The sequence below is a fragment of the Archocentrus centrarchus genome, chromosome 6, assembly GCF_007364275.1.
Source record: "Archocentrus centrarchus isolate MPI-CPG fArcCen1 chromosome 6, fArcCen1, whole genome shotgun sequence".
Taxonomy (NCBI): Eukaryota; Metazoa; Chordata; class Actinopteri; order Cichliformes; family Cichlidae; genus Archocentrus; species Archocentrus centrarchus.
In genome coordinates, this window is record NC_044351.1 from 6,242,238 (window position 1) to 6,266,812 (window position 24,575).

Here is a 24,575-nt window from a genome sequence, read left to right on the forward strand (position 1 = left end):
CACTCTAAGCCCCTCCTCCTTAACTCAACAGCACATAGTTTACTACCTCTGTCCTTCTCTGGTTGTTACATGCATGCATGAATGTGTCATGCATGCATGGAATGGCTTATTTGCATTTTAATACTTTAATTTACTGTTGACCCTACTACTAACCCTAAGCCACACAAACCTGTAAGCCTGTTATCAGTACATGATAATCTGGCTTGTAATGAACACTTACACACAAATCACACACCTCAAATAGAACAGCCAGTGCTGTGATTCTGCCTCCAGCATTGATGCTTTCATCCAAAGAATTAAATCGAAGTGGGTCATAACAGTAGATCTGCATCTGTGGGAGAAAACAGAAAAATAACACCACCAACAAGTTGAGTCTAACAGTACAGTGAAATCATTAAATTCAGATATTCAATTTCTTTTTGAAATGTTTGTATTATTTTTTAAATTAGGATAATATTTTGTTGTTGCTTCTTAGGAGCAGGGGTGAAAGTAAGCCGGTACGTTCTGGTACTGCGTACCACTAAAAGATTCTGCGCCGGTACACAGTAGCTGGAAGAGGGGGAGCAGTTGTCTGCTGTAAAGCCATCATTCACAACCAGTCACGGCTGGTCAGAATAGATCCACTAGCAATAAGCAGTCTAAAACACAACTTAAACAGTTAATAAATAGCTTTTTTTTTTCTCATTTCAAATTGTTCCTAAACAGTTCGTGCTATGCTGGAGCCTCAATTCTCTGGCTTCTCTCCCCTCAGAGCTTGAGGCTTTCATCAATGGCCAGCCTTTACTATGTTTAACCTGTTAACTGGCCAGTGGCCACGTCCACGGGACGTATGTAGTGCATTTTATATGGCAGGCTAGACCCTCCCATTTTGATTGACACCTCATTCGGCCAATCATGTAACTGATCATAACAAAATCACCTGAAAAAGGTACATGACGCCCTCTGGTTATTATTGGCTCTGGAAAATCCATTTCTTAACATGATTGGCCAAGTGAGGTTTCAATCAAAGTGGGAGGGTCTATCCTGCCATATAAAATGCACTTCATACAGTTGTGTTAAAAATAATAGCAGTCCAACATGACTAACCAGATTAATCAATCTTTTTGGTAGAAATCATATTACTGCATGGCAAACGATTTACCAGTAGGTGTAGTAGAATCATAGAAAACCAACAGACCCAACATTCATGATATGCATACTCCTGAGTCTGTGTAATTGAATAATTAATCGAAAGGGATGTGTTCAAAAATAATAGCAGTATAGAGTCCAATCAGTGAGGTCATTCATTCTGTGAAAAAAGAGGTGCCAATCAGGTGGCACTTATTTAAGGATGAAGCCAACACATGTTGGACATGCATTTCTCACTGAAAACCTGAGAAAAATGGGCCATTCCAGACATTGTTCAAAAGAAAAACGTTCTTTAAAATGTTGATTGTGTGTGTTAAATGTACAGTGTGTGCAAACATCCCAGTTCATTAACAACTGAAAAAATATATTTGTCACGATCTGCTGTGGCTGGCAGGAGTGAGGACCTCAAAGCAGACACCAAGAAACAGGAATAAACTCAAAAACACAGCTTTAATGCTGGAGACAGGGTAGCGGACACACAAGGGAGCAAACTCAAACTGACTGACTGACGACCACAGGACAAGCACAGAAGACAAACACTGACGACAATGACGCGACAGGGACTGACTGGAACACAGACAATATAAACACACTAGGTAACGAGGGGATAAGGAACACCTGGGAGAGAGACACAGGAAGGAAAGCTAAACACACAACACTAGAACTCGGACAGTACCAAAATAAGACAGGAACTACATGAATGAACAAAACCCAATACAAACTGGAAAACATAACAAGGACTCAATGAAAACAGAAACCAACAAGAACTAAACACAAAATACTGGGCACAAGACAATATTCCCCATTGTCCATTGTCTGTCTTAAACAGGTAGGCAACAGTCAAGTTTTATATATATATATATATATATATATATATATATATATATATATATATATATATATATATTAGGGGTGGGACTCGATTAAAAAAATTAATCGAATTAATTACAAGCTTTGTAATTAATTAATCGAAATTAATCGCATTTTAATCACATTTCAATATTTAACATGATAAATATTAATTTAAGTTTGGTTGATGAATAAATCAATATACATAAGCTTAAACTTCAAAATCTTGTTTATTTTCCCACCAGTCTGCTACACAGACCAACGAAGGGTGGAAGTGCTCCTGTGATAAGCAAACACCTGAAATTAAAGTTAAGCATCATAACTGGATAGTTTTATTCTACATTAATGTCTCACTTAATATAGTTGGAAATTAATAATTCTCTCAGCTGTATTCCTTGATGTTGAAATGTGTTACGCTTGTTTTAACAGCTTATTTTGAATTAAAGATTTAAAATTAAACCACAAAAAGGAGAAAAAGTTCGTTCTCCGTTTAACCAGCTGCTTTTACACAGCTGTGCTTCGCACTCACGGTTGCTAGGCGACATGAGCTACACAGAGGTGACGGCAGGTGACGCTGATATGAAGGCTAGCTGCTCACTTCCGGCCTTTGTGGTGTTCGTGGGCTGCGAAAGACGTGGGCCAGGTCCTTCGCAGGATGCGGCCCCTAATTTGGACATTGTGCGTCGATATAATCTGTATGCCGGGAACTCGTGCACTGAGAAACGTTCCACGGTGCAAAGTGCGATTAAAATGCGTTAAAATTTTTAACGCGTTAATTTCCCCGTAATTAATTAATCGAAATTAATGCGTTAAAGTCCCACCCCTAATATATATATATATATATATATATATATATATATATATATATATATATATATTATATATATAAAATAATGGAATGCCATTTAGGAAATTATTATATATATATATATTAAAATAAGAGTCTGAATATATTGAATGAAACTTGAATATATTGAATCAAAGTCTGAATACATTGAATGAAAATCTGAATATATAGAATGAACTCTGAATATATTGAATGAAACTTGAATATATTGAATGAGAGTCTGAATATATTGAATGAAAATCTGAATATATTGAATGAAATTTGAATATAGTGAATGAAAGTCTGAATATATAGAATGAACTTTGAATATATTGAATTAAAGTCTGAATATATTTAATGAACTCTGAATATATAGAATGAAAACTGATGTCACGGAAGCTCCTGCGCCATCTAGTGTTTCTGTTGTGTTAAGCACATAATGTCGCTACAAGAAGTGGCACTATGAGTCAATCTGCAGTTTATCTTCACTGTTTCATCGTGGAAGACCAAATGCAGCAAAACATCTCAGGTCAGACAGCTCTTGCATACAAGCTAACATTACACAGAACATGCACAAGCACCCTCCACAACAGGCACTGTCTAGAATCTGAGATGTGGACATGGAAGGCATGTTCTGCTTAATGTTAGTTTGATATGCAGGAGCTGTCTGACCTGAGAGATTCACTGAATAAAACTCTTCATCATTAGAATGATAAGGAATACTACTGCTAGTATTATGTATGCATTTGCCAGGGTGTTAATGAGCTACTCATTATTTAGGATTTCTGCCACTAAATTCCCTGCAGATTGACTCATAGTGCCATTTTATGTGCTTTACGTAATGAAAACACTAGATGGCGCAAGAGCTTCCGTGACATCAGTTTTCATTAAATATATGTCAATGTCAATTTTATTTCTTGAGCACATTTAAAAACAACATTGTTTTTAAATGTTGCACTAAGAGCATCTGGCTAGATGATCTCAGTGCTCTCTTGGGGTTATAAAGTTTGAGGAGCTTAGCCAAATAGCTGGGTGCCGTTCCATTTAAGACTTTAAAAGTAAGTAAAAGAATCTTAAAATCAATACGAGACTGGACAGGGAGCCAGTGTAAACCTGCTAAAACTATTCGTGTATAGATTTAGAAGTAGCCAAATTATCTCTTTAGTTTTTATATTTTTATGCCTTTAGTGTATTTTATTTTGTTTTGGTTTTATTCATTTAATTGAAACGGTTGCAGCTGTAACAACAGAAATTTCCCTCTGGGATCAATGAAGTATTCTGATTCTGATTCTGATATACTGAATGAAAATCTGAACATATGGAATGAAACTTGAATATACTGAATGAACTCTGAGTATATTGAATGAAAGTCTGAATATATGGAATGAAACTTGAATATATTGAATGAAAGTCTGAATATATGGAATGAACCTTGAATATATTGAATGAAAGTCTGAATATATGGAATGAAACTTGAATATATTGAATGAAAGTCTGAACATATGGAATGAAACTTGAATATACTGAATGAACTCTGAGTATATTGAATGAAAGTCTGAATATATGGAATGAAACTTGAATATATTGAATGAAAGTCTGAATATATGGAATGAAACTTGAATATATAGAACGAAAGTTATATAAAACTTGAGTGCTGTGTCTGTGACAGTAGACATAATCTGGAGTATACTTAAGTATTTATATCTGTTTTGCATATGTACATAATAAAATAGGTGTCATTATATATATGTACAGTCTTTTTTTTTAATGTATAAATGTTTGTGCAGTTCTATACTGCCATCATTGAGTCCATCCTTACCTCCTCCATCACTGTGTGGTACGCTGGAGCCACCACTAGGGACAAACAGAGACTACAGCGCGTTGTGCACTCTGCTGAGAAGGTGATTGGCTGTAACCTCCCATCTCTCCAGGACCTGTACACCTCCAGGACACTGGGGCGTGCAGGTCGGATCACAGCCGACCACTCTCACCCTGGGCACAGACTTTTTGACCCTCTCCCCTCAGGCAGGAGGCTACGGTCCATACGGACCAGAACCTCCCGCCATAAGAACAGTTTCTTCCCCTCTGCTGTTGGACTCATGAACAATTACCCTAAGACTGTTACCACCACCCTCCACAAACGCTGATGACCCTATGTCTATGCACCTGTCTGACTGCACTGATGTACATATTAGTGGAATATAGTCTACATTCTTTTATCTTTTAATTAGTCTCTGCACTGTATATTTTGTAATTTTGTAATATTGTGCTATAGTTATAGCTCTAATATCTCTGTATATTTGCAATTTGTATACTTGTATATTGTCTTATAGTTTTTTATACTTATTTGTTTTTTTTTTCCTGTAAGCACGAAGTACCGCAGCAATTTCCTAATGCTGTGAACCTGTTCACCCATATGGCAATAAAACCTTCTGATTCGGATTCTGATTCTGATTGTACAATGTATATGGACAATTTTATGTACAATTGCAGGCACACATACCAAATGAATACTGATAAATGAATACTGAAAAATGAATGACACTGGTGAACCACAGTGTCACCTATTAAGGGAGGAGTTATAGAGTCTGATGGCCACAGGTAGAAATGACCTCCTGTGGCGCTCTGTGGTGCATTTTGGTGGGATGAGTCTTGCACTGAATGTGCTCCTGTGTCCCATCACTGTGTTGTAGAGTGGGTGGGAGCCATTGTCCATAATAGCCTGCAGCTTAGACAGCATCCTCCTCTCCGACACTGCCATAAGCGAATCCAGCTCCACTCCCACCCCATCACTGGCTTTGTGGATCAGTTTATTGAGTCTGTTGGCATCTGCCGCCCTCAGCCTGCTGCCCCAGCATGCAACAGCATAGAGGATGGCACTCGCCACCACAGACTCGACAGATGTTGAAGGACCTCAGGCGTCTCAGAAAATAGAGACGACTTTGGCCCTTCCTGTATAGGGCATCAGTGTTCTTAGCCCAGTCCAGTTTGTTGTCAATGTGGACTCCCAGATATTTGTAGTCCTCTACGGTGTCCACACTGACCCCCCCGATGGACATAGGGGCCACCGGTGCCTTGTCTTTCCTCAAGTCCACCACCAGTTCCTTTGTCTTTGTCACGTTGAGCTCTAGATGGTTCCCCTTGCACCATGTGACAAAGTCCTTCACCGTCATCCTGTACTCGTCCTCATCACCCCTGCTGATACATCCAACTATTGCAGAGTCATCAAAAAACTTCTGAAGATGGCAGGTCTCTGAGCAGTAGCTGAAGTCTGTGGTGTAGAGGGTGAAGAGGAAGGGAGAGAGGACAGTTCCCTGTGGGGCTCCAGTGTTAAGCCAGAACAAACAGACTCAAGAACAGTTTCTTCGCCAGTCCAATCACCACCCTGAACTCACACACTCACCCACCGTAACTGTGCAACACCCACATCTCTGTGCAATATTATATTATTCATACTGAACAATATCTATCACTCCTATATTGTGTAATATCCAGTATTCATTCACTAGTGCAATATTCATTCATTCACCAAGTGCAATATTCATCATCTTCATTATTATATGTATACACATATTTACTTTTCTTACAATGTACAGATGCACCAATGTATGTATGTATGTATATATTTTTATACATTCTATTTTTTGTATATTTTACACATTGTTTATTTTCTGTATATCTGTTGATCATACTGATTATACTAGATTATAATATTTTTATATTTTTATTTTCATTTTAGAGAGTTTGATTTTCTGTTACATGGCACTGAACAGGAGTGGCCCTCCAATCTCATTGTACATCCTGTATAATGACAATAAAGGCATTCTATTCTATTCTATTATAACTACTCTGTCAGACACACAGTGCTGCAGGCGTACACACAGTGCTGGCCGGCTTATCCAGGTGAGCATAGACTCGGTTTAGCAGGTAGATAATGGCGTCCTCAACTCCCAGGCGGGGCTGGTAGGCGAACTGGAGGGGTCCAGAAATGACTGGACCATGGGCTGGAGCTGATCCAGGATGAGCCTCTCCATGGTCTTCATTACGTGGGAAGTCAGTGCCACTGGCCTGTAATCCTTGATGTCACTGGGTTGCGGCATCTTTGGGACGGGAACGATGCAAGATGTCTTCCACATCACAGGGACCCTCTGAAGATTCAGGCTCATGCTGAAGACATGGTGCAGTAACTCCACAAAGCTGAGGGGCACAGGCTTTAAGCACCCTGGGCACCCCATCAGGGCCTGCAGCCTTGTTTGTGTGGAGTCTCTTTAGTTGTCTTCTCACCTGGTCAGCAGTGAGACTAACTGTAGAGGTTGCGGGTGGGGGAGGGGTGGAGACGTCAAGAGGGAAATCACAGGAAGGAGGCAGGCTATTGTGAGGTGGGGGGATGGGGTGGGTGGGGGTGGAATGGACTTCTGGAGACCGGCAGCAGAGCTGTCTGGACGAGGGAGGACAGAGCCTGCAGTGTCAAACCTGTTAAAGAACAGATTTAGCTCATTGTCCACACTGCCCTCCATTCCCCTGTTGTTGCTGGTCCTGAAGCCAGTGATGGTTCTTATTCCACTCCATACCTCCCTCATGTTGTTCTGCTGGAGTTTCAGCTCCAGTTTCCTCCTATAGTTGTTCTTAGCCTCTCTAATTGTTGTTTTAAGTTCCCTCTGGATTGTTCTCACCTCCTCCCTGTTGCCAGCCCTGAAGGCCTTCTTCTTATTGTTGAGAAGTGCTTTAATGTCTTTTTTTACCCACGGCTTGTTGTTTGGGTAACATTTTACAATCCTGGTAGGAACAATGGTGTCCACACAGAAGTTAATGTAGTCTGTGATGATTCTGTGAGCCTGTCGATGTCCTCTCCATGAGGCTCACAGAGTGCCGGCCAGTCTGTCACCTCAAAGCAGTCCTGCAGTGCTTCGTAAGTGTCGTCAGACCATCTCTTAATTGTCCGTGTGCTCACAGGGTGACTTTTCACCAGTGGCACATAGCGGGAGCTGAACTTGACCAAGTTGTGGTCTGACCTCCCTAAAGGGGGGAGGGGGGAGCAGCTGTATGCGTCCTTAACATTAGCATACAGCAGGTCCAGTGTTCTCTCCTCTCTGGTGGGACAGTTCACATACTGGGTGAAGTTTGAGAGTGTCTTTTCCATGGTGACATGATTGAAGTCACCTGAAATTGCAATAAGGGCAGTTGGGTGTTGAGTTTGTAAACACGCTAATGTTGAGTGAATGATGTCACACGCCGACGTCAGGTTGGCAGAGGGGGGGACGTAAACAGTCACAAAAATAACATGGGAGAACTCCCTTGGTAAATAATATGGCATTAGTCCAACAGTTAACAGCTCAATATCCGGGCAACCCACACGTTCCTTGATGGTAATGTGGCCAGGGTTACACCAGTGATTATTATCTAGAACAGCTAGCCCTCCTCCTCTGCGCTTACCGCTCTCAGCGTAGCTCCGGTCAGCTCAAATAGTTTGAAAACCGTCAATGGAAACGTTGTCATCTGGAATTTCCTGGTGTTGCCATGTCTCTGAAAAGCACATTATGCTGTATTCCTGATACTCTCTGACTCCTGACTAACGCTGTAAGCTCTTCTTTTTTTTTTTATTTATTTTTTTAATTTCATTTATTTAAATTAGGACAATGCACATTAATCAACATGTCTGCAATAAGCATCAGGCTGTGTTGGAAACTGTTCCCAATGAACTGGCCAGTGAACAGACTAAGAGCAGTGCTCCCAAGAGACATTCTGCACCCACAACTGTTTTTTTTCCGCGAGTGGAAGCAGCCAAGGACAGGCCCACTTCTGCAGCAGCCCTACATCAGCAACCAGAGCCACCAGCTTCAGAGCCTCATCATCAGCCGTCACAGCCGCTAGCTGCAGCAGCACCCAAGCCACGACCATGCTCCATGATGCTCACGCTGCCTGCAGTAGCAGCACCCAAGCCACGACCATGCTCCATGATGCTCACGCCAGCTGCAGCAGCACCCAAGCCACGACCACGTTCCCTTGTGCCCATGCCAGCCTTAGCAGCTCCCCTTCAGTCAGTTGTAGCTTTGCTCCCCTCAGCATCAGTCCCCCTAGCTCTAAAGCCCTCTGCTCCTGCTCCAGTTCCCCCAGCTCCAGTTCTCCCAGCTCCAGCCCCTCAGATCCCTTCAGCTCCCTCAGCTCCAGCCCCCTTAGCTCAGGTCCCTTCAGCTCCCTCAGCTCCAGCCCCTCAGGTCCCTTCAGCTCCCTCAGCTCCAGCCCCTCTAGCCTCTGGCTCCTCAACTCCTTTGGTCCCCTCTGCTCTCTCAGCTCACTCTGGAGTTTCTATCTCTTCAGCCCCTTGGGTCCCCGTGGCTCCCACTTTTGTCCCTCAGGTCCCCTCGGCTCCCACTTTTGTCCCTCCCTCAGTCTCCCGTGTATTGGTCTCCTCAGTCCTCCCAGCTTTCTCAGCATTTGCTTTGGTCCCTTCAGGCCCCTCCACTTTAGTTTTGTTTCCGCCTTTGGTCAATTTAGTCCTCTCAGCTCCCTCAGCTTTAGTTCCTTTGGTCCCCCCAGTAGCTTCGGTTCCCTCGGGCTCCTCTGTTCCCTCAAGCCCCTCAGCTTTGGCTTCAGTCCCCTCTGTTTCCTCTGGTTCCTCAGCTTTAGCTTTGGTCCTCCCAGCTGACCCCTCAGTTTCGCTCCTCAGTTCCCCCAGGTCCCTCGGCCCCAGTCCCTTTAGTTTCACTCCCTTCTGTCCCCTCGGCCCCAGCTCAGGTCCCCTCTGGTCCCTCCTCAGCTCTGGTCCCTTCAGCTCCCTCAGCTGCTTTGGTCCCCTCGGTGTCTTCGGTCCCCTCAGGTCCCTCAGTCCCTTCAGCTTTAGCCCCTCAGGTCCCCTTAATCCCTCAGGTTCCCTCTGCTCAGGTCCCTTCAGTTCCTTCTGCTCAGGTCCCTTCAGTTCCCTCTGCTCAGGTCCCTTCAGCCCCTTTAGTGCCTTCAGTGCCCTCAGTCCTTCAGGTCTCCCCAGTTCCTTTAAAATTAGTCCCCTTAGCTAGAGCTGCAGCCCCTCATGCCATGCCATGTCGTCTCCATGTCGCCACCGCTGGGAGCGCGGTCAGCCTCCTGCTCGTCGCCGGTGCTGGGAGTGCGTTCGGCCTCCAGTCTCGTCTCCACGTCGCCGATGCTGGGACAACGGTTGGCCTCCAGTCTCGTCTCCACATCGCCACCGCCGCTGGGATAGCGGTGGGCCCCCTGAACTGTGTTGCCACCCTTGTGGTTTCCCTGGTAGGCCCCCTGAATGGTTGGATTGTTTGGTGTGCTTTGTTGCTTACATTTTGTTTTTGGACTCTTTTTCCAGCCTTATGCTGCCGTTTCTTTCTTGGTTTGTTTTTTGGACTTTGTTGCCCTTTTGGTTTTTATGTCTTTTTCCAATGGGGGAAAAAGTGACATTTGGATCCAAGGACATTTGGATCATCACCATGGCAATATTGTAAAAAATATGACATTAGAGTCACGGTGATATAGAGAATTTTTCTTACCAAATTTTTTACCTTTCTATATAAATTTTTGTTTGATTCTGTAGTGGGCGCTATATCACACCAATTGCCTTTTTTTCCCCATTTATGCATGGTAGGTAAATAAGTGGTTCAAATTTGAGACAAATCAGAAATTGTGCTTGACATTGATGTTATTTTAGCACACAAGCTAACAGTTCTAATAGGCTCCTTTCATTATTATTATTATTATTATTATTATTATTATTATTATTATAACCTTTATTTAACCAGGTTTGTCCCATTGAGATCCAAGATCTCTTTTGCAAGAGAGACCTGGCCAAGAAGGGCAGCACATAAAATTTCAATCTCTTTGAGAGGCTCGGGCCTAAATGTTACAGAACTCTGCAAGGGACATGGGGGAAGAAAAAAAAAAAAGGGAGAAAACAAAAGGTTTTCTTTTGCAAGATCCGGCAAATGCAAAGTTTTTAATTTAAGGCCATGCATTTCCCTGTTAATCTTGATACGGTAGCATCCGTCAGGATGTTGAAAGGATGGGCAAGAGTTTCCCAGTACTCTTTAATTCATAACTCACTTACTGTTTTCCCTAACCACAACAAAGCTGTACAAGCATGAATGTATGAACCTGGCTTACTGTCTCTCTCTCACGGCCTCACTCCTTCACTCAATAATCTCACACACACGGACATTTTGTTTTTTACTTTTTTCTCCCGTGTCTCTTGTGGGGTTCCGTAAAATGTAAAACAGAACTAAGTAGACAGAGCAAAAAGCAAAAAAAAAAAAAAAAAAAAAAATGACACGGTCCAAATGGAACAAAAGAAGTTGTATAGCTAAAACAGATCTAATAAATCCACCATTAAAAAAAAGACAAAATAAAATAAAAGAACAGTGGTGAAAACGTATATAATTAGATGTTATTAAAAGTCAAATTAGGGAGCCCAAAACATTAACGTGTTCCTGCTAATGTTCTTTGATATAAAAGGGACACTGAAGAGGATTTGATCAGAAATTCTTAATACATAATTTCAAGTCGAAGGGGAGAAAAATATCTGTAAGGATATTCAAAGTTAATGAATATAAAAATAAAGAGTAAAACTGACTTCTTATATCGAGTGGAAGCCAACTGAGTTTGTCACTGTAGTGGTGTGTAAAAACAAAGCAGGTTAGTTATACTGAAAACTAGCTTTAACTTTTTTTTTTTGCCTTGCCCTGGCCTGCTATCAATCAACTTCTGGGCCAAACCCTGACTGATGGCAACCTATTCTTGCATAATCAATGCTTGGAGTTTGTCAGAATTTGTAGGTTTTTGTTTGCCCACCAACCTCTTTAGGATTGACCACAAGTTCTTAACGGGTTTAAAATCATCCATCCATCCTCTTATCCTGTTCATCTATCTATCCAGGGTCACAGAGGGGCTGGAGCCCATCCTAGCTGTCATAGGGCAAGAGGCAGGGTGCACCCTTTACAGGTCACCAGCTTGTCACAGGGCCAACACAGACAGACAGACAACCATTCACACTTATGGGCAATTTAGAGTCACCAATTAACCTAACCCCAGTAACTGCATGTCTTTGGACTGTGGGAGGAAACTGGAGTACCCAGAGAAAACCCACACAAACACACGGAGACCATGCAAATTCCACACACAAATGTCCACACAAATGCCCACCCAGACCTTCTATTTGTGAGGCAGCAGTGCTAACTTGAGTACTTCTTGAGTCACTTGGACACTTTACCTCCTCTGCCATCACTTTATACTTACAGTCCAGATACATTTTATTTATTACACTCACCCATATAATGCATATCATGTATGCTGTGTACCCTAACAGCTACAAATGTGTATAATGTTTTGATATCTGTATATAGTGTTTTGATGTGTGTGTATATGTACATGTGTGTATTGACATTGATATATATATATTATGTATATAGTGCTTATGTATATGTGTATAGTTTTTTCTATTTTATTTTATTTTATTCTATTCTATTTTAGTTCATTTGTTTTTACTCATCCTTTTCATTTTTCTCTGTACTGAGCTGCTGTAATACGCAAGTTTCCCCATCGTGGGATCATTAAAGTTTTATCTATCTTATCTTAACCAGCACACCACCATGCAAATATGCAACTGTCAATAAAAGCTTTTGAAACTCACGAAAAGATTCTAATTATACTTTAGTATACTATAGAAACATCTGACAAAACATGGAAGCAGGAAATTTTGTGAAAAACAATAACTGTCATTCTCAAAACTGTAGATAGAGTTTAACACAGCTGAGTGCTCCTAATCTTCATAGCATGTGAACTTCAATCTGTATGTAACATTTAACATGTAGGCCATTACCAAGCTCAACATTAGTCACATAAAATGACTCACCTCTAGAGGGTATTTGACTCCATCCAGACTATGTTCTGAGCCCTCTGAAGAAGCATTGCAGCATCCCCAGTGGAAAGTAATGCGGCCCACCTTAAACTTTGACCTGAGACCCCCTCCGCTGACATAGAACTCACCATCCACATTTAATGCCACTAACAGAAAAGAGACATAAGGAAAAATAGCACATTGGTGAGGCTGAATGTGCTTTATTTACCTTTGCCAAGGTTATGTTTTTGGTAGTATTTGCGTGTCATTCTGTCTGTAAACATGATAACTCAGATCCACATAGGTCCTCAAGGTCAGTTTCACGATTTATTGACAAAAAGCCTTATACAATCCCTCCCCAAAAGTATTGGAACACTGAGGTCAATTTGTTTATTTTTGTGAAGAGTGAAAACATTCAGTGTTAACAGAAAATCAACATGAGACCAACATCTCAAATTTTATTTTCAGGTATTTACATCTGGATCTGATACACAGAAGATAGCAACTTTTGTCAAAACCACCTATTATTCTTGTGAGCAAAAGTACTGGAACAGACAAACTTAAAATATATTAAAGTGAATAAGATTTAATATTTAGTTGCAAATCCTTTGCTTGCAATAACTGCATCAAGCCTGTGACCCACTGACATCACTAAACTTTTGAATTCTTCTTTTGTGATGCTTTTTCAGGCTTTCGTCGCAGCCTCTTTCTGTTGCTGTTTGTTTTGAAGGCTTTTACTTCATTTTTTTTGTTTGTTTTTGTCATCTTTAGCAAGTAAAATACATGCTCTGTTGTGTTTAAGTCTGGAGATTGACTAGGCCAGTCTAAGATCATAAGCAGATCCTTTTTTCTCCAAATCTTAGCTTTTCCATCACCTTGGTAAATGTTAATCTTTGTCTAATCAGTCCATAAAACTTTGTCACAGAGGCTTGTCTCTGTACTTTTTGGCAAATTCCTGCCTGGCCTTCCAATTCTTCTTGATAATAATTAGGTTTGCATCTTCTTGTGAAGCCTTTGTACTGTATGGCCAATGATTATGCAATGGTCCTGTGAAAACAGTTTCCATTAAGTTTTTTGATATCCCAGTTTCTTTCATTATAAATTTAACAATTATACCACTCTGTGAATTGGCAGCTTACTATGGTTGATAGGTTTCTGTATACCAGGGATCCCAGGGGCTATGCTGTCAGGGGTCTTATGCCACTGGTAGGGTTTCCCAATTCAGATGACCCCTATGAGAGAAAGACCAAGGGAACAGTTTACTCTGCCCCGGGCCCACCCTGGACCCAGCCCTGGGGAGAATGTTCAAAGAAGAGTGTCTGGTAGCTGGACCTTAGCCCATGGGACCTGGCCGGGCACAGCCTGAAGAGGAGACATGGACCTTCCCTCCTGTAGGCTGAAGTTACTGTCTCAAGTGGAAGAATTTAAGTATGTTGTGATCTTGTTTGCGAGTGAGGGAAAAAGGGAGTTGGAGATTGACAATTTGGACAAAAATAGACAAATGGAGTAGGGCCACAGCTGAAGTGATGCAGATGCTGTATCAATCCACTGTGGTGAAGAGGGAGCTGACCATAAAAGTGAAGCTGACAATTCACTGGTCGAGTTACATACCAATCCTCACCATGAACGAAAGAACAAGATCATGGATACAGGTGGCACAAATGTACTTTCTCTGATGGGTGGCTGGCCTCTCCCTTAGAGATAGGGTGAAGAGTGCAGAGTAAGGCTCAGAGTAGAGCCACACTATACTACTGACTGCTTGAGTAGGGTCAGAGTAGAGCCGTACTCCTCCACATTGAAAGGAGCCAGTTGTAGTGTTCTAGGCATGTTCTACTGAGAGAAGCCCCTGGGTAGACCCAGGACAGACTGAAGAGATGTCTCTCGGTTGCCCTTGGTGTTCCACTGGATAAGTTGAAGGAGGTTCCTGCGGAGAGAGATATCTGGGTTTCTTAGCCTTCTGACCCTGTGTCCTGGCCTCAGATAAGTGGAAGAAAATGGATGATAAATGGCCTAGTTCTCATACAGAGCATTTCTATTCTAGCTGAGCACTCAAAGCACTTATACAAAATGTTTGCATTTACACATTCACACACAGAGACACACAAACATTGTTTTCTGTTTCAATGTGCTTTCAATCTACATTTACACACATTCATACTCTGACGGTTGCATCGGAGAGCAACTTGGGGTTCAGTATCTTGCCTAAGGACACTCTGGTATGCAGACTGGGGCAGCCAGGAATCAAATCACCAGCCTTCTAATTAGAAGATGACCTGCTCTACCTCCTGAGCCACAGCCACAGATCGATGTTTAATCATATTATTCTCTGCAAACTTTGACATCCAGATCCAATTTGCCTACAGCAGTGAAGACTCAACCACAACACAGTGAAAATGATGTATTAGAAATGTACAGAAAATCAAAAAGTGATCTTCTCTATAGAATAATCCAGCAGCATCTTCATTGTACCATGAAACAATGACTGAATTAATAAGGGGATGTTGTATAGATCACCTATTTTCTGAATAGATCACAAAAGTTATATTGTTTTTTATGAGGCAAATATACTGAATTTATATCTAAATTTCAGCTGGCACACTGCATTTACTAAGGAGTCAGAAATTTTCTGTAAAACTGTGAATTTGAAAATTCATAGATAACAATAATTATATTTTAGCAATAAAAATAGAACTTGCACATACCTGTGAATTAACCATTACAGAAACGTTCAATTCAATTAAATTTTATTTATTTATCTATATATAATTACAACAAACGGTCGCCTCAAGGCACTTTGTATTGTGGGTAAAGACCCTACAATAATACGGAGAAAATCCAACAGTCAAAACGACCCCATATGAGCGAACATAAAAACTGATTTTGGTAATTACCAATGCTGTTAATTTAGGGCATCTGTGGCATAAACCTTACCTAGTCACCTCCAGGAGACTACGCCCACAGGGGTTTAAATACCTGGGTCTCTCCACCATTTGGTTGAGAACTGAAGAAGCCTTTCGGATGAGAGGTGAAACGTCTTCAAGAAACAAAAAGAAGTCCAGTCGCCTTTTTCAAGCTCCAGAGACTTACCTAGGGTGGTGGTCTAATAAATTTGTTAAGCACTATAGTACTGACCGCTTGAAAACCTAAAACAAAAAAGCATGTATTGATGGCAGTTTGAATTTGGAACTTATATTGTGTCCACTTTTGTTTTGAAAAATATACTGTCCATCTCAACCATGCTCAGACTGTCCACTGAACATCTCAGTTAATTAAGGCCTTTGGTGGAGCTGGTGGCCAATCAACAACTATAACAAAAGGCTTCTTACTACAGTATACTCACAAATCCAATTGCTAAAAGGTGCTGGATTCATCTGTTGATAGCTTTTTGAATGGTGAGGCAGGATCCTCGTGTCTACAATTTCACTGAACATTTACTTTAAATGCATACTGTAGCTTATTGTGTTTCACCCCACTTAAAGCAAGGACAATTTTAAAAAGACCTTCAATCCTGTCAAAGGGGAAAATTGTAATTGTATCCTTTACAATATGACATGAAGAGTATGAGCAAAGACCCCACTGCTGAGTGAAAAAGGAAAAGGGGGAAAAGGAGATTAGAGTTAGATTGATGAAAATGAGAAAGATGTTTCTTGCTGAGCATCAGTCCATCAACATAGCAAGAGAAGGAAAAAGTATTTTTACCCACTGCATATTGACTTTTTTTAAAATCAGGGATTAATAAAAACATTTAAAATACATTTGTTGCAATTTTAAAGTGTATCTACAACCTCTGAAAGTAATGGCAAATAAATTAAAAAACAAGAAATAAGATCAGATTCTGATTGGGAAAGAAGTTCAGGTGAAGTTATAGTTTCTCTGAAATAGTGCTTTTCAACATTGTCAAAAATCAAATATGACTGTCAGAATTTATGGCCTTATACAAGAACCAGACATGTAGTTAAAATAGACCACAATTCCCATTATTATTGAAAAGTTTGAAACTCAGCAGCCAACCCTTAAATCTAACATGCTGGTATTTGCTTTAATGTCAACCCCATCTATCAGTTAAACCATGATCTGGATTTCCAGCATCATCTAAATATCCAACATTCAGTTTGAGCAGACTGTTAATTTCCTATAATCCTATGAGAACAGAGAGGCAGTACTATACCAAAGATAAATTGAGATTGAGAACACTGGCTTGCCAAAATGCTCATGCTGACAATCCTAACAGTGAAGTGTAATGTTTACTGTTAACAGTCTTAGTTTAGAGCATTGAACAAACTAAAGATTTGGCAATAGAAAGCCTGTTCGTCGGGAGGTGACCACGACTCTGAACCACATTTCATGACAACCCATCCAAATGTCAAGAAAGAGAATGTGAACCTTCTGACAGTGCTGTGCAAATGCCTGATTACAAATGTCAGTTGAATTAATCATCTATTATCTGTACAAATTACAAATCTGTACAAATTACAGATAATAGAATACAACTCTACAATTATCTGTACAAAAATGTATGCCAATCTACTATCAAATATCTGTTGAGATATTTCAGTAGAATGAAAACATGACCTGGCATTCTGGGGACCAAAGACATTCTAATGCTGTTAAGTTATTCAAAGACTTCAAGCTTATAATGTAAGGAGATAAAAATTTAGTCACTAAAGTCAATAGGACTCCTCAACTGGTGAACATAAATGTCTGTTAAAAATTCCATACAGTAGTTGAGATATGGCTGTGGAATTGATCAAATTTTGATTTAGATTTTGGCTCCAAACGATCACAAAACAGTGTAATCAACAAAAAAGAAAAAAAAAGTCATAGAATTAGAAATTTGGCTCCCTGGCGGCCTTGGACTTCCACTTATCAAATTGTCTCCGGGATGTTTTGTAAATAGATGCTCTATGCCCCCGCTGTCCTGTCTTCTTCTGATCTGTATTGGATTGATCTCCATGACCTAGCTGCTGAGGAACTTTACATCTTATCACGACTGGTAGCTGAGGAGGGGAGTTTGAGTCAGCCCCACAGTAGCCCGACCTCCCCCCGCCTCCGTTGGCTTCCCTTTCCATCCCTCTCCACCCTACTGCTACCATGCTATATGTTTCTGCACTATTGCAGAGGTTTTTGTAACCTTATACTGTATACCTTATATGTTTTCACTATTGTTTCTGTCTTTTTAATGGCAGCGCCTCCAGAAGGGGACAACATGGCCACAGTTCACCTATCTCCCCATGTTTGTTTGTTTATCTTCTTGGATGGGTGTTCTGTTAACTGTAATTTCCCCATTGTGGGATCAATAAAGTATCATCATCATCATCATCATCATACTCTTAGCCCTTATTTATGCTGCAGTGCTGAGTCTATGCGGCCCTACAGCATAACCTATGTAAGTGGTCAGCGATGTTCCTGGCAGTTATGCTTGTGCAGTTGCATTATGTGTTAATTATCGAGCAAGAAATCTATGCCGTAACCTGCTCTGCACCTCCTGAGAAATATCAAATAACATCCATTATGTCCCTACCAATCATAGGGCAAGATTAGCAAAGGACGATAAGGAGATGTCCCTATTTGCTCTGGGGGTGTAATTAGCACTGCACTGGATGTCGGACTCACGTCCCTACCAATGTTAGGATCTGTCAGTATGTTGTGGCACTAAAATGTGAGAATTAATTAGGTCAAAATAACTTGGTCCTATTTCTTCCTAGCATTACTAGCCATGATAACGAATTGCCTTTCTATTTATCTATACATTTATATGTATTTATATATTTTTTATATTGTATTTATATTTTATTTATATATTGTTTTTTATTTTAAATTTAGTATTTATTTTCAAGAGACTTTAGAAATGCACTAGATTTCAAGGTATTTGCTGTTCTCTAAGTGCAATAAATGCAGTGTATACAAAGGTAGTGAGTAATTGTGCTAAATAATCATGATTTCAATATTGACCAGAATCATCTTCTTCTTTCCTAGTGGCGTTGGCAGGGTCCGCTTTGTGGGTGAGGTTTGCTCTTCTTATGTCCTCATCGATTGCATCCATCCATCCAGCGTTTCTTTGGTCGTCCTCGTGGACGCTGGCCATCGACTTCCAAGCGCATCGCTATTCTCACAACAGATCCCTCATTGCTGCGCATGGCGTGACTGTACCATTGAGGTCCAGCCTCCCTCATCTTATCAGTGATTGGTGCTATTTTTGTCCATTTCCTGATGTCTTTGTTGGGAAAGTGGTCGAACAGGGTGAGTCCAAGCATCCAGGGCAGCATCTTCATCTCCATCGTATGGAGGATTTGCTTGCGTTTCTTGGACGTGGGCCAGCATTCTGCTCTATAAAGTGCTATAGGCTGCACGACAGTCTTGTAAACTTTTGCCTTGAGGTGTCGGGACATTCTCTTGTCGCATAGGACGCCAGTCACTTGTCTCCACTTGAGCCGCGCAACGTTTGCCCTGGCCGTGCATCGGGGACCGTATCACCATCTACAGAGACCATCAAGCCAAGGTATTTGAACTGGGTGACCTTCGGGAGCTCTTGTCTGTTGATTTGGATGGTGCCTTTGGTTTGGGGACCGCATTCGAGGTATTCGGTTTTTTACAGGTTTAGCCGCATGCATTTTCATCCAAATGGGTTTTCCATGCTTGCGTTTGGCGTTAGAGGGCAGGTCGGGAGTCGACTTTTGTAAAGGAGACATTGTTGGCATAGAGGAGCGTCCAGGGATGTGGGGATTGCAGGTCAGCCATTGCCGTGTCCCTGGAGGACAAACAGCAGGGGCAAGAGGGCCGAGCCTTGGTGGGCGCAAACGGTGATGTTGAAGGGTGGCAAAATTCCGGCGGGGCATTGGACCGTGCTTGTAACGTTGCGATACAGAATTTGGGTCCACTCCATGTAGACTTCTGGGACGCCATGGGATCGCAGGGCTCACCAGGTGAGGTCGTCAAATGCCTTTTCCAAATCCAGAAACACCACCATCTTGTTCTTCTCCTGGTGCTTTTCCATGAGCAACCAGGTAGTATGGATGGTGTCGGTGGTGTTGCATCCCTTGATGAAGCTGCATTGATTCGGCATGATGGTGTCGTCACCATCATGCCGAATCAATGCTTGGGAGCCTGCGGTCCAGGACTTGCTCGAAAATCTTCATCGGATGGCATAGCAGTGGACCATCGTTGGAGGACTGCTGGCGGGTCACGCAGGACCTGGCCGTCAGGACCTTTGAATTGCACAACGTGGCCGATGTCCTGTTTGGATCAATGGCGGGCATTGGTGAGGTGGTAGATGTTGTGTGCCCCCTGCGGAATGTCCAGCTGGTTGTATAGAGCACCTGGTATTGGCGACTTTTTGCAGCGGCCACCGCCCACTTCGCTGCTGATTTCAGCGATCAGTATCGGTTCTGGTCGGTGCTCAGCCGCGAGTTCCACCAGGCCTTATACACCAGCTTCTTCTGCTTAATCGCCAGTTGCACTTCTTCATTCTACCACCATGTTTTCTTGTCTAGGAATCTTCACCCTGGCTTCGTTTTCCCCACTGTCTCTGCCACTGCTTGATGTATTTGCCCCACAGCTTCATCCCACATGCGCTCCACAGATTGCTCCAAGTCGACTTTGAAAGTCGCTAGCACATCGGTCATTTCTTCTTTGTGGTCGTCATCTTCCACCATTTGATTCACTCCAGTCTGGTTGTTGGAGGTTTTCCTGGCTGGCAGTGATTCAGTCGAATATCGAGGACGAGCGGGTGGTGCTGTGGGGCCATGCTCACTCATGGGATCACTTTCGCATTTGTCACCAGCTTGACATCTTGCATCTGGACCATCCAGTAGTTGATTTGGGTTGAATGGCCCCTGCTGGTGTAGGTGGCCATGTGGGTTGGTCTCTTCTTGAAAAGCGTGTTGGCCAATGTTAGGTCGTGGGCCTTGGCACAGTCCAGGATATGGCACCTGCTGTTGTTTTGCACGCCGAAACTGTGTCTCTGGTCTTTCCGGTCTCTCCGATCTCTCCGATCCTACATGGCGATTGAGGTCTCCTCCAAGAAGGATGTGATGATCCGGGCTGATCGTCCTCAAGTGAGGGTCAAGCTTCTCCCAAAATTCATCCTTCTCGGCCTCGGCACACCCCGTTTGCAGGGCATAGTGTGAGCGATGACCGGTCCAGATTCAATTCTGATGGAGATTAGGCAGTCCGATATTCTGCTGACCGTGACCACTTTGTTGTGGAAATACTGGCTTAGCAGCACACACACTCCAGAACAACTACTCCCCACTATTGACCAGAGTAACTGGTAAATGGACTAGTTCTTATATAGCACTTTTCTCCTCTAATCGAGGATTTTAAGTGCTTATACAACACATTTGCGTTCAGCCATTCACACTCATTCATACAAGCACTTCCATGAGCTAAGTCCTTTTACTGTCTAACATTCACATACATTCACACTCCAACACTTGTGTCAGAGAGCAACTTGGGGTTCAGTATCTTGCCCAAGGATACTTTGGCATGAAGCCCGGAGCAGCCAGGAATCGAACTGCTAACCTTCCGATTAGCAGGTGACCTGCTCTACCTCCTGAGCCACAGTCACCCCAATGTGATTGTGATTATGATTTTTTTCCATTAGCAGCCCTAAGTTGAGATGTTTCAAGTATTTGCAATATGTAAAACTGACAGACCTAGACTGCCATTAGTAAATGGTAAATGGACTAGTTCTTATATAGCGCTTTTCTACTCTAGCTGAGCACTCATAACACTTGGCGCAATGTTCTAGCAAACAATAACAGCCTCCAGGACATTACTATTCTTACCAGTCTTGCCATCGTTCTTGATTGTTGTCCTGTCGGTGGTCAGACTCTCCCAGCCATCAAATCTCAGCTTCTGATACTGCAGCTTCACCTGGGCCAGGTTCTCTTCTATGTTAATGGGAGACTGTTTGGCATTGCTGCAGGATGGAAACTTCTTGGCCCAGTTGTTCTGGTTTAATGTCCCTGGGGGGTGAGCAGATAAAAGTGTTTAGATAAAGCATTTATTGGACCGTGTATATGTTGGTGGGAAGCCCACAACTAGACTACCCATGATGCCTATAAATCAAACACTAAATAAAAACAATTAGAACAAAAATAGTGAAGAATACAGTCAAAGTTGTTATTAGTGTTTTAGATACTTCAGTTGAGTAGCTGACTCTAATTGGACATATTGGAATTTTCTTTATGCACCAAAGCACACCTACAATACATTATGATAACAAATCTGGCATTTAACAACTAAAGACGTGATGTGCTTGATTAATTAATTATCTGAAGCACATTTCATTTCTCTGTTTATTGTAGTGGAAGGTAAATCAACCCAGTGATTGTCTTGTAGGTAATATCAAGATAAATGAATTGGGAAACAAAGTGAATGCAGATGCTTTCAAACTGAGTTCCAGACTTGAAAGTTAACTGAAAATTTTGTGAACTACATGTTACTTGCTTTACAAACCAATGTACAATATATACATCTGTGACATTTCTGAATATGGACAGTACTCACCAACACCATCATCAAAGCATCATATGATAGATTATCTTTTGGGAAAAAAAAGAAGTGTTTATCCACACAGCTTAGTTTCCCTGGAAAAGCTGACAAGGGGCAGGAAAACTTCTCGAGTTTTGTGCCAACACTGCTTTGGTGGCACTGTACTAGCAGATCAGTTTTAACTCATGTGTATGTTATTTTGAAATATGCAAAATATAAAAAGAAGTTTTCTTCTGCTTCTTTTCCTTGTTTGATTAAAGATCCCAAACTCCTTATAGCAACACAGACAATGACCTGAAGTGTCCTGCGTAATTTCTGTTGTTAGTAGACTGTAAAATCATGCCAGCTGCCAGTGCTACCCCTCAGCCTCCTGGCAGTAGAATCTTAAGGTGACATGAATCCCCTGGAAGTACAAGTTGTTGAATAAATAATTACCAGGTTTCAGTAGATCTTAATGGATTAGATTAGATTAGATTAGATTCAACTTTATTATCATTGAACACAAGTATACAACGAAAAGTACGTTCCAAACACCCATCCAAGAAGAATACAAACAACAGAGATGAGTGGGTCATCGCATTATGGAGCCAGGACCTAGCTCCCCGCCTAATCAGTTTGCTGATAGTGATGGGCATTCATCAGCAGTCATGGTTCACCAGATCCCAGTTCACACAAATCATAGAAGAGAGCGGGAGGGGGGAAGAGCATCTATTGACATATCGTCCAGGAGAGATAACTGTTCCAAGGCTGGCTAAGGGAGCCGATTCCAGATAATGCAGATGTTTTGGAACAGACCACCATTGTTATTTTGTCGACAGCCTTCAGTTCACTGGGACATTCTCAGCAAATCCAATTGTCCAAATTGCTTGGTTACCATTCCTCACTGTGCAGACACATACTTTTCTCCAAGATCTAATTCCCTTCACCTTCACATGTTCACAGCTGGACTGCGAGCATTCAGCTTCCGGCTTAGGTCCAACAGGTACTGAGTCTGAATCTGTATCGCTCTGCATAGCCCATCCATCTTTTTAAGCAGTCTCGCCAGGGGCTGAACTGCTGCCCAGATTCTCTTAATTTCCCGTAAATCAGGTATCCTCCAAGCCCAAACAGAAGAGATCCTGTTACCAAAAAAATGAATATGTATACATCTTCCACGTCCTTAACCAACAGGGCGGCAAGACACACGGGTCTCCACACACTCCATGACTCAATGATGTATCTGACCGGGTCTGTTTCACTAGGACAGGCAGGCTCCCCATTTCCCAATCTCATAGTGGAGAAAATCCAATCGATAGCGTTGAGAGCCCAGTTTGCCAAATCCATGGTACTCATTCTTATTTGGATGACGTGTGAAGAGAGGCACTTACAACAAGCAGCAAAGCAGGGTAGTTATGGGGAGGGCAGGAGAGAGAGAAAGACACGACCGTCTCTGTCGAGAGCAGGAAGAGTCTATTATTGATATTATTCACCATATCAATTCAAAAGCAAATGGTTAAGTAAGAACCAGGAATGATAAATGCTAAAATTATAGGATTTTTATATAACCACTGAGAATACTCTCACTTTCTGTGATTGTCATTATTTTGGTAAGAACTAAGTAGTCCAAGATTTTTAGTAGCTGCAACTATGGTATCAATTTAAAATTCCTAGATGACATCTTTCGTCAGTTATCACGTTCACAGGCTTTTCAGAAAACTTGACCCTCTGACCTTGACCTTGAGGTCAAGGTCACAAAGATTTAAACTCGTGCACAATTTTTAGTAGATACATCTAAAAACCTGACAGAGTCGGGTCAGCAGAGGCTCCAAACTTCATGTCCTTTAGATTAGCTCAAGAAAAGTGCATAGAGAGCTTCATGGAATGGGTTTCCATGCCCGAGAAGCTGCATTCAACCCTTACATCACCAAGAACAATACAAAGCATCGGATACAGTGGTGTAAAGCATTGCCACCACTGGACTCTAGAGCAGTGGAGACATATTCTCTGGAGTAAAGAATCATGCTTCTCCGTTTGATAATACAATGGGTAAGTCTGGATTTGGCAGTTGCCAGGAGAATGGCACTTGTCTGACTGCACTGTGGTAAGTGTAAAGTTTGTTAAAGAGGGGATTATAGTGTGGGGTTGTTTTTTAGGACATGGATTCAGTACCCTTAGGAAATCAGTGAAAGGAAATCTTAATGTTTCACTATACCAAGACATTTTGGACCATTTCATGCTTCCAACTTTGTTGGAACAGTTTGCTACAGTTAGCTCAATATTCAAGAACCTAAAATGCAGTATACAAACTTAGACTAAATACCTTTCTTAAATAAACTACATGACCAAGCGTATGTGGACACCTTTACATGTTTTTTTATCCAGTTATTCTATGTTCAATCTTTTCACTAGAGAGTGATAAGAGGTACTTACTCAAAGTTTGAAAAAAGTTTACGAAAAATCTTT

General features: G+C 41.8%; 1 protein-coding gene across 4 annotated transcripts in view; it reads right to left on the minus strand.

Annotated features, from left to right (window-relative positions):
* The window catches only part of ptprz1a (protein tyrosine phosphatase receptor type Z1a), a 206,604-nt gene that overhangs the window by 85,126 nt on the left and 96,903 nt on the right, over positions 1–24,575 (minus strand). For all 4 annotated transcript variants that reach the window (XM_030731182.1, XM_030731181.1, XM_030731183.1 and 1 more), the window contains exons 3-5: positions 21,425–21,604; positions 12,654–12,805; positions 236–331 (exon numbers count right to left, since the gene is read on the minus strand). In XM_030731182.1, the coding sequence (XP_030587042.1) occupies positions 236–331; positions 12,654–12,805; positions 21,425–21,604 (428 nt within the window). The remainder of the gene's footprint in view (positions 1–235; positions 332–12,653; positions 12,806–21,424; positions 21,605–24,575) is intronic.